General features: G+C 41.6%; 1 protein-coding gene across 1 annotated transcript in view; it reads left to right on the top strand.

Moving 5' to 3' along the window:
• The window catches only part of BRINP3 (bone morphogenetic protein/retinoic acid inducible neural-specific 3), a 79,265-nt gene that overhangs the window by 36,630 nt on the left and 31,743 nt on the right, over nt 1-10,892 (top strand). The window contains exon 5 of the mRNA XM_010133269.1: nt 8,504-8,726. Coding sequence (XP_010131571.1) covers nt 8,504-8,726 — 223 coding nt within the window. The remainder of the gene's footprint in view (nt 1-8,503; nt 8,727-10,892) is intronic.

Genomic DNA, 10,892 nt, shown 5'->3' with positions numbered 1-10,892 from the left:
GGGAAAGTTGTTATCTCCTGCCTGGTAAAACTTCAGAATTAATCTGTGATATTCTACCTTCACTATCAATTTTGACTCTGCAATTTCTTCTTCATTTTCTGGACACCGGGAGAGTCCCAAGGCTTGTGAGGGGAGTATCCGTGGTTTCCTGTTCCTGTAACAGGTTGACATTACTTGCAGTAACTACAGACATATAATATACATATATACATACATGTCTATATATGTATAAACATCTGTAATATGTATGTGAAATCAGTTGTGTTGTAACATTTGCATAAGGTTCCTCAGAAACTATGTATTAATGTGCAATCAGAGGATCTCTGTTCTCCGCCAGTTCTGCCTTCACCTGAGCTGCTCCTTAGCCCTGTTTTTTGCCCCTACAGAGCTGGGGCTTCACAGAAGCTGCGTCTGCAGCATTCCTGGAGTCACAGAATCAGTTTGGTTGGAAAAGACCTTTAAACTCCTGGAGACCAACTGTTCCCTCAGCACTGCCAGGTCACCACTAACCCCTGAACCTCATCACCATCTTGACACATCTGTTAAACCCCTCCAGGGATGGGGACTCCACCACTGCCCTGAGCAGCCTGGGACAGGCCTGGACAACCCCGATGGGCAAGAAATTGTTCTTAATACCCAGCCTAAACCTCCCCTGGGGCAACAGTTCTTCTCATTCTGTCACTTGCCCCTTGGGAGGAGAGACTGACCTCCACCTCCCTCCAGATTCCTGTCAGGGCATTGTATAGAACAAAAAGGTCTCTCCTGTGCCTGCTTTTCTTCAGATTAACACCGCACCAGGTCTCTCAGCTGCTCCTTCTAAGACTTGCTCTCCAGACCCTCTACCAGCTTTGTTGCTCTTTTCTGGATGTGCTCCAGCATCTCACTCGAAAAAAGAAAGCCAGCAGAAACCCCGCCAAACCTACCCCACATCGAGGATCATAGAAATCTGCTTGCCCCAAGGCTCAGCTGTATTGGTTCAAACAGGCTGTCCAGCTGTAAGTGTTGAGCTTCTCTCCATCTTCGTACGTGGTCTGTATCTTCCAGAGCACATACGCTTCCTTCCTTCTCTTTGTTCTTCAGGAAGTTTAAAGGATAGTTCATTTGCTTCGGTGAAGCAAATGTTTTAATTATAGGGAGAGCAAAATGATTCAGCCTCGATTGGCATGGGGTAGGGGGTGGGGGTGAAATGCGTCACCACTATCTTTTCTGTGAAGAAACAAGGTTGTTTCAAGCTGCAGTCTTATGCTCCTCCAATTGGCTTATTTTCAAACACCTATTTCTTGGAACACAGCTGTTACTTCTTTGACAAATTAAGAAATGCATCATGAACAACTAAAATTCCTTGCAACATAAAAGCAAATACATGTTCATTTTAGTGCTTTGTTTTCTCCAGGCTTTGGAGACATGGTGGGATATTTTTAAAAAACATGTATTTTTTATAAATCTGTTTGATAACATCTACACAGTATTGGGTCAGCACTTTATTGAACAGAACCATTGGAAGTGTAGGTCTTGCTGCTTTTCGTCCTCTCAGACTATCAGCTCTGTGGTTTGACGTTTCAATTTACAGCTGACACTGGTATTTGACTTGCTGTCTGATTTATTGCCCCGATTGCAATTAAAGGTGTTGGTATGGGAAAGGAACGGCAATTCCATGGCCACATCGTTAGAGTAGAAGACTTTTCACATGCAGTACAATTGTGTAAAAAAGTGTGATAAACAGTTGAGGATTGTGAGACCTTTCCTCCTACAACTCGCACTCCTCGCCCCATCTGCAGCTACCATGGAGGACTCCAAGGAGAATGAAGTTGCCTGGAGCCAAAAGCAAATTTATTATTATTATTTGTCATTCATGTCAGCAATTAAATTTTGTGTCCATTGTGCTAACTGTCCTATAAAGATCTACTAAGAGAGAGGCTCTTCTCTGAAGAACTTGGAGTCTAAACAGAAAAGACTGTTAAAGTGTGGCAGAGACAGACAGTTATCTACAGAATGTTACAAAATATTGAGGCAGCTGTTTTGAAAAAAAAAAACAGCTGCAATAATCTTTCAATAATTGAAAGATGATTCTGTTTTGATAGAACACAGGAAAGCACTTTGACCTTCATTCTGAAATGTGTGTTTGTTTTGTCGTTTCTTGCTTGGTGACTTTTGTATCATAGTAAGGAATTAAAGATTGACTAAAAATATAAAATTTCTGTCAAAATGAAACAAGATGAAGTGTTTTGACCAATTCAACATTTTGCAAGGTTCCTTTTGGAGGATTTCAGCGAAATTAGAAGCATTTGGACAACTCTAGAGAAATTCCAAAGATTTAGATTGCATTCTAAATTTGGAATGCTAAAAATCCTTTCACAAAATGGATTTTCTCTGCTCTGCCTGGTTCGACTTAAGAGCTTTCTTTGTTGCGAAATGAGCAGCTTTAGCAGCTTTCCTTAGCTTTTGTGTGACGTTAATTGGTAGTTGTCTTTCCAGCTCCTGGCCTCTCACCGAAATGAACCAGTCCTGCTATTAAATAGTTGGGTTATGTACAGCACCAGCAGATAAGGTCTGCACTGAAACAGGGATTGCTGGAATTGGCAGAGCAGGGTTAAATCGTTGGCTTTGCTGCCATGTGTCACCTCTTCTGCAGGCAGATCAACTGCCAGAATTACTGGAGATAGATCATTCGTGTCTTTCAGTGGAAGCTCTTGGTTTGAATGTTTCTGGTGAGCTCTCACTGTTGATCATTTCCTTTACACAATACTGTTGTTTTATTTTACTTGCTGTTAGATTGAATGGTCCAACGGAAGGTTGGAGCCATACTAAAACTTGGTTTAGACAAATGATTAGCATAGCCCAGGAGACAGGTTATTGCGAAAAACAGCTTGGCACAAAGGGTGCCAAGAGCAACACAAAACAATTCTATCGTTGCCTTCGTGGTGAAAGATTGAACGAGGGGACATGGGCCTGCTGCTGAATCAATTGAGTAATTCAGTGATTTATTTTTTTCAGCACAAACAGATAAGGCAGAGGTACTCAATGCCTTCTTTGTCTTCAGTCTTCACCGCGAAATATCCCAGGGCCTTGAGCTTACCAAAGGGATTCAAGGGGGAGGGGAACTACGAGCAGAGAGTAAGGGTGGAATCAGGGGTGGTTATTTGAGAGTACCACTTTTGTCCCTGGGAAAGTCATGGATTGAGTCCTCTCACATCTCGTTTCTGGAGAGGTATTTGGTCCATGTGGCCAGGTTATTGGGGACCTGAGGGGATTGCAGGGGTGCCTGTTTTGAGAAGATACCAAGCACTGCCTCTGTGCTCACATCTGAACTAGCATGTCAGACTTCTTAATTTTTCGTTCAAACGTACAGTATCACACCCTTGTTAAAGACTAGTCAGTTTTTATCAGCCTTAAGCCCACTGTAATGTTTTGTTTGAACTAAAGCAGAAGGTTTTATGTGAGGTACTGTACACTTCCAGACCATGACGGCAGAATTTAAAGACCTTTAGAGGAAGTTAAGGAGTGCGATAGAAAAAAAGGACCTATGTACAAATGACAGATGCATAGATTCTATAGACAATGCTGAAGCATCCCCAATGCTGTCAATCAAACAAATGAACATAACCAATTTATTCACTACAAAGTTTGGCGAAGATTTTTTAATTGTTGTTCTTAGATAAATAAGGGAGAAAGATGTTTCGTTGAAGCATCATTTGGAGAAATGACAAAACAGCCCGATTCAATTGCTGTCTAAGGGTAGATTTTGACATGATAATATGATGTAGAAAGTGGTTTTCTCCTACAGATATACTGCTTCTGAGCTTCTTTAAATGGAAAAACTACTGCAGCCCAAGTTCCTGCTCGTTTTAGAAATAGGCAGACTGTATGTAAAGCTGTTGTCAGTAGTACCTTTCAGTCAATAAAGGATTCGTAACCTGCCTAGCAAAATACTTGTTCAGTTATTGTCAGGCTGCTTCTGCTCAGAAAATACCATTGCTTTTCTGTGTTTGAATATTGGTAAGAAGAAATAAAACTAAGTTTAGGTTAGCTATGTCATCCACATTAGTTACATATTTAATGAAACAGTATGTTGAAATTTCCAGTAGTAAGGGTTTTGATGCTTGAAGATTAAATTATTTCATTTTAGGTAAAAGAGTTCATCAGAATATGCCTTTAAACAATAAACTTGATAGGTGTCAGTTCCCCAGGAACAGTCATTTCTAGAAACCGAGAGCTGAAATTTCTTATTGTTTACTTTGCTGAGAAACTATTTCTTAACATATCGGCAAATGCAGGTTGTTTTCAAACTGTGTTTTGCTTTACATCCTCCCAAACTGCGTGGAGGTTGTCCCCTCACTCAGCTTCTTCCCATGTACACATACACTCTCATTCATTTCAGCCGTAATACAGAGCCAACACGAAAAAAAAACTACATGTATTTTCTTATCTTTGTTAGAAATCTGTGTCAAATTGGAATTTTCCTATTGACCAGGCGACTCAGGAATTTTGATCTTCCATAAAGTACATCACTGAGACCTCCCTGGAGGCAAGCTATGGCTTAAAGGAGCTATTTTAGCCTCCTGCTCATGTTATCTCGACTGCAGAGGCTGGGATTGTTCTCTGACTTCACAAGGAGTGTGTTTTGGGCTGCAAGGAGGAAATCGTTCTGATTCTAACCCACAGACTGGGAATAATCTCGGTTAACATTGATCGGGGAGACAGTGGCTATATAAGAAAATTCTAGGAACAACAGTTTGAAATTCAGGCATGGGCTTGCTCTGTGCGATTTAAAGAAAACAGGAGAAGAAAGTGCAGCGATACTGTGTGGCATGTTAACCTCGCCGGCACTGCGTTGTCGGATGTTAGCCTGTGGCACCATCGCTGACCTGGTGCTCTGAATCCCCAAACTGGTAAAAATCTTCCAACTTCCAAGATGTTTCCAAAGATCCTCCAAATGGGATCTTAGGAAGCAAACTAACACAAGACTTTCTGATAGCCTGGAGAAGCTCCAAAACCCACTCAGCCTCATCTGAAATGAAAACAGACCTGTGCCGTGGTCTCATAGGTGTGATAGTCTTAAACAGGGATATGCAAAATATTCTAGCAAGGAAATCAGGAGTCCTGTTCTCTTTCAACACAGAGCAGGCACCATTTTTTTCCTTGTAGCAGAGCATTGTCAAATCCTTTGATGAGGCTTACTGCATTCTCCTGGTCTTTGCTAGCTCTGTACACAGAATGTTAATCATTTTATTCAGCACTGAGTCCTGCTCTGATACTGAGTAACGTGGTGAATCCAAGGTATCAGTTGAGTAGCTCTAGGTGTTTCTGAGCCGAGGTATATCTGATATTCATTGGAGTTTAGTAGTAATGTTTGCTCCCATTGTGATATTTTTCATTTATTCTTTGCCGCTGAAATACAGGGTGTCATTTCACTCTCTAGCCACTGTTAATACGGGGAGGATTTACCTTGCAAAAAGGGGGAAGTGATGAACAGGCGTGACCAGTTAAATAAACTTCTTTGATCAACCACACATACAATATTTTACATTTACATACAGTTTCTCCCCAGTTATTTGCAATTAGTGAAGAACATGGAGAAAAGGTACTGCATGTGCAAATAAACAAGGAAGAGATGAAATCGTATTGAATGTGATACCAAGTATTGTGCTTTAAAAGCATCAATTGCCACGGCCCCCGGCGCAGTAATACCGGCTGTTAATCCTCAGGAATGGCTGCTACGATGTGTTGATTAGAGTGTAATAGTTTAATCAGCTCTCAGTGGTAGGAGTTCATGATGTAGTTTCACAGATCATGAAATGTGTCTGTTTAAGATATGAGCGCATTATCTTTTCTCTTCTTTTTTTTGCAGAAGCACTATGTAACCATGCTGGTTTTATCTCTGTCTCTCTTATACCTGTGTTATGGTGCTCGTTAGCATGATCATACAGGGCACAGGAACAGGCAGAGACGATGTTTATTATGGGGAGAAGAAGCAGCATTTTCTTATTGGAAATGCTGTAGCATTGCAAGACAAGGAGTGTAAACCCTCCTTATCGCTCCTGAACACTGTGCCCAGTTAGTCATTAGCTGGAGAGCTTACAGCAAACTGAGAACGTTCCGTAAACAAGTCATTACAGCAGAGTGGGAAATGAAAAGGCATCGCCTGCCTGTGTTCTCTCCTTGGGGTTTTGGGTTTGGTTTTGGCTCCATGAAACTGAGTTCGAGTAGATACACCTGTGTCTCAGAAGAGCAGAGGGGAGATGAGAAGTTCATGATTAAAGCAGGTAGTCAGGAATGTAGCTGTTGGGTCTGTTCTTCCCTGGGTGCATCAGTGCACTCCTCTGAAGCCAGCAGAGCTTGGCTGATGTGTTCAGACAGGCCAGTGCGCCTTGCCAAAGGGCGTGCTCGGTCACAGTTCAGTTCGCTCTATCACCCATTAATTTATTTGCTGTCTTTATTTTATTTTTTACTACCAGTTTGTTAAATTTGAGCACGCACTCTTTAGCCTCGGAAGGCTTCCCCAAGCCAGTGGGGTTGTGCTCCTTTAGACAAGCCAGGCACAACCCTCTCTCGCAGCATCTGTGCAAGTCCTGAAGGGACATCAGGGCTGGGAAGTGCAGTGGGAGGAGACAATGGTGTAATTGTCACTTAGGAAGGGGAAAACTGAGAACAATTTTTTGCAGAAGTAGACTAAGACTCACAGAGAGTCACATGTGGTAACGTAGAACTTATTAAATACTCCTATTAGTTCCAGCTATCGGCTATAAACCCAGGAACAGATACCTACTCTTCTTGGACAGAGGATAACAACCATCTTCTTAGACAAAATTAGGGAAGGGAAGGGGGCAAACGACAAGAGTCTCCAAACACTTGGTAAAACAAAGAAACAGCCCCTTTCTTCAGTCCCTTAATTTGTACCCAGGGACGGCAAAGGGCCAGCAGTGCTGTCCTCAAGAGGTGAACAGTGGACAGCTAATACTGAAGAGGAAAGCATGAGGAGAAAATGAGTAACGCATTACCAAGGAGCTCCTAGATGAATTATTAAGACCACTTTATTAAATATGAAATCACCATCTTTGCCCCTTGCCTTTCATTTTTTACCTTCCAGAAGACCTTTCAATACCTTTTGTCTTCTGATGAGTCTTCATCCATCACAGAAAATGCTGTGCCAAAATAGGCCTGTTCTATTTCATCATGGCCCCGTGTCCCTCAGGATGTGGACGAGGGTCACTCTAGCTCATTTAGTAAAGATCTTTCTTCTCTAACCATCAAAAGGAAAACAATTTTGCTTTCTTTGTGTAAAAATGTTGTTGAAAAAGTTGAACTAAGGCTAAAGCCAAAAGACTTACAAACAATGTTGGTGACGGAGTATTCTTTCATGTGAGCATTTCCCCCAATCAACCCTCTCCCACGAGCAACCTGAAATTACAGCAGTGTTAAATATTATGATTAACTCCAGGTTTAAGCAGGAGCCTACTGCAGTCAGTTGCATTCGCATAGTCTGCTGAAGAGGAGACTACCCAAAAGGAGCATCTGGCAGGGTGAAAGCCAAGCTGTGGGAGAAGTGACTTCACTGCAGGAATGAGCTGAAAGAAAAAAATGGATTGTGAAGGGTGGGAGGATAGCAGCAGGCAGGAGGGCAGACAGGAAACCATACCGATAGATGGAAACAAGACAGGAAAAGGATCAACATGTGCATTCAAGTGTGCTACTCATTCTCTCATTTTCCCCCTGGTAATTAAAGCCCTTTTAAATGGAAATTTATTTAGGTTTGAAACTTATAAATCAACTTTAAAATTATTCTGCTTATGCAAATAGTCTCGCTGATCAATAAAATTCTGTTAATAAGTTTCAGTCTGTGTATCTCATGTGTTCTGAGCTATTAGGACAAATCCCGAAGCATAGGATGTTCACAATCACAGCGATCCCGTGGTTTAAGAACTCCTTTTTACCACTTTAAAGATGGAGACAGGAGGTAAAAGGAAGTTATGGGGCACATTCCTGAAGTGTCAAAATACCATAAAATCCTTTGAAAGGTTCCAGTTCAATTCTAAGTACTTTTGAAAATCTGATCCTTCATGGCTTCTCTCAGGTGAAATGACATGTCTGGAAGAGAGCTGCTCTGTAAAATTACATTTACTTGCATCTCCTGAGCACTGGAATATACTCCTTTTAATACTGTTGCCTCTGTTCTCCAAACATGTCAATAGACATTGATCTTTAAATGATCTTTACTTTCATATCCTAGATTTGAAGGTAAGAAACTCTGATTTTTATTTAATCTTTGCATTATCCAGGTTAAGAAATGGCAGTGCTTGTATTTGTTTTAACATCAGTATAAAGTTATATAAATCCTGACTTTTGCTGATTTCATTCTAACAGTGCCACTAAAAATGTAGTTACTTTTCTATGTAGAAGCAGTTAAAATGTTAAATTTTAAAATTGAAAAAGTTCAAGTTTTGAAAAAACTAGTTTGTTTTTGCATCAACAAGAGCTACAATTCCATAATTACTTTTTTTTCCAGATGAATTCAAATTTTTTATGAAAAGGCTGCCCATGAATTATTTCCTGAACACCTCTACTGTAATGCATTTGTGGACAATGGATTCTAATTTTCAACGTCGCTATGAGCAACTCGAAAACAGCATGAAGCAACTCTTCCTCAAGGCACAGCGAACTGTTCACAAGCTCTTTGGCCTTAGTAAGAGATGCCATAAACAGCCACTCATCCGCATGCCAAGGCAGAGGTAAGAAAGCCTGTGAGAACCTCTGAAACTCAAACTGCTGTCTTGACACAAACACCTCCTTAAGGGCGGAGAGGTGGGACTGTGTGCAGCACGTGGTACCTGTCCGGTGTTCGATTGTGTGTCTGTAGGAGCTGAACAATCCTGGCTTCCAGTGTTGCTCCATTTGTGTTTTCCTAAATACAATGGGAAGGGCCAATATACAGCCTGGTTTTATATGGCTGTGTTCTGTGTGAGGCAACTTAAAATAACGGGTTCGTCCCATGGGGCCTGCCTCTGCTCTGCAGAACCGTATCTTCAGTGGAACTTGGCCAAGTGTAGCAGTGCCAAATAACTGTACCCCGGGTGCTGAATACCTGTTCTGAAGCAAGCACAGCTATTTTAAGAACTTTCCAGGTCATTATACAGTATATACTACAGGCTATCGATTTCTTGTCTCATTTGTCACATATAGATTAGATTTGAAAGGATGCCTAAGGAAAGAAAATGGAAGAGTTTTAGTCCTCCCTGGAAACAAAGAGCTCCTGAAAGCTAGCTAGTCACATCTGTATTACCATAAAGTGGTTATAGCTGATTGCTGATCGAAAATGGCTTTATTGAAATTAGTAGAATGACACCAGAGTAAATCTGAAACGAATGAGCTTTTAAGGACGTTAGTCTGAGCACAAGCACCGTGGGCCTAGTCCAGGAACTCCTGCATTTCTCATGTGCCTCTGTCGGTTTTAGAGAAAAGCAGTTTGGATTCCGTGTTCCAGAACGGCATGGGGTACTTCATGCTGCCCCGCTCCCAGCGAAGGCTCCGCCGGTTCCTCTTTGCCTTTTGGTGGTGCTCAGCTAACCCTTCCCCAGCTCTTTTCAGAAGGAGACAGCAGTTACGGCTCTCATGCCCTCCCTTCTTCTACATCCTGTGCTTTACTTTGTGGTCTGCTGGTTGAAACAGAAACTGCAGTTTTCACTTGAGGCGTTATTTCATAATTAGAAAACTTTTCGCTAGGAAAGGCTGTATAGTCACTGTCGTGCTTTGACATCATCTCCTGTGTTTCTTGGGCATGACCTGAGTGTTCTGCCAGAGAGATGATTGAACATGAACGACTTCCGCAGGAAGCCAGAGCTTTTTTAAACACCAGAAATACAATCCAACCACATTTTTTTTTCTCTCTCAGAAATTAAAATAATCATGTTGTCCAGAATGACCACTATGGGGGCAATCTTTGGTTACCATGCGTAATGACAATAATAGCGTGGTGATAAAAAAACCAAAGATCAGTTTAAATGGTTGATCAAAACACACCCTGCTTATTATATGAAGGGTATTTATTTTTCAATCAGCTGGTGGAATAATCCCCCCAGGGAAATGGTGGAGTCCCCAGCACTGGCCACTTTCAAGGTTCAGCTGGACACCGTGGTGCAGGGTTGCAGGGTGCAGGGCTGTTGTGTGTTGACCATGGTTTTGCTGAGAGAGGCTGGACAACGTGATCCTTGAAATCCCTCTATGGCAGTAAATTTTACCAGCAATGAGTTTGCCAGTTTTATAGGGAGTTGCACTAAACGTCTGCAGCAGTTTGATTTTGCAATGTGTCTCTAATTTAGGAATAGCATAACTTAAAGGTAACTACGTCCTGTTTTAGGGACTGCCCTTAAATTGCTTCTAGTTGGCACAGAGGGAGATTGGACATGTGATGACACAGTGATAATCAATAGATGACTCAAAGACCAGTGCTAAAGGCGGCTTTGGGACTACTTAGCTAGAGGGATGCATTTGCTGAAAGAGAGCATTTTCAAAGGCTGGATTCCGTCTGACTATCAGGGAAAATTGCCTTCTGACATCAAGGCTTTTATGGCTGATAAGAAGAGCTTTAAACTGAGAAGAGAGGGGGAAAGGTTGAAAGAAGCTGATTTAATTTTCAAATCTGATTTAAAAAAAAAAAAATCTGATAGACCAAGATACAGGAATGGATAAAGGAATATCAGTGGTGAGAAGACAGCTAGTGAGGAGAAAGAAAATGCAGCTATTGCTAGAATAGCATTCAAGTATTTCTCGTGATGAGAGGATCCCTAAGCCAAACAAGGTATGGAATTTTGCAACGGGGAATGCGAGGGAGAGTGAATAGCTGAGTGATACAGTGGAGAAACACGAATTACTGCTCAGGCTATAAACCAGGCATTTCA

Source organism: Buceros rhinoceros, unplaced genomic scaffold, assembly GCF_000710305.1.
Source record: "Buceros rhinoceros silvestris isolate BGI_N320 unplaced genomic scaffold, ASM71030v1 scaffold8413, whole genome shotgun sequence".
NCBI lineage: Eukaryota > Metazoa > Chordata > Aves > Bucerotiformes > Bucerotidae > Buceros > Buceros rhinoceros.
Note: the sequence above shows the minus strand (reverse complement) of the source record. Positions and strands in the feature narration are given on the sequence as shown.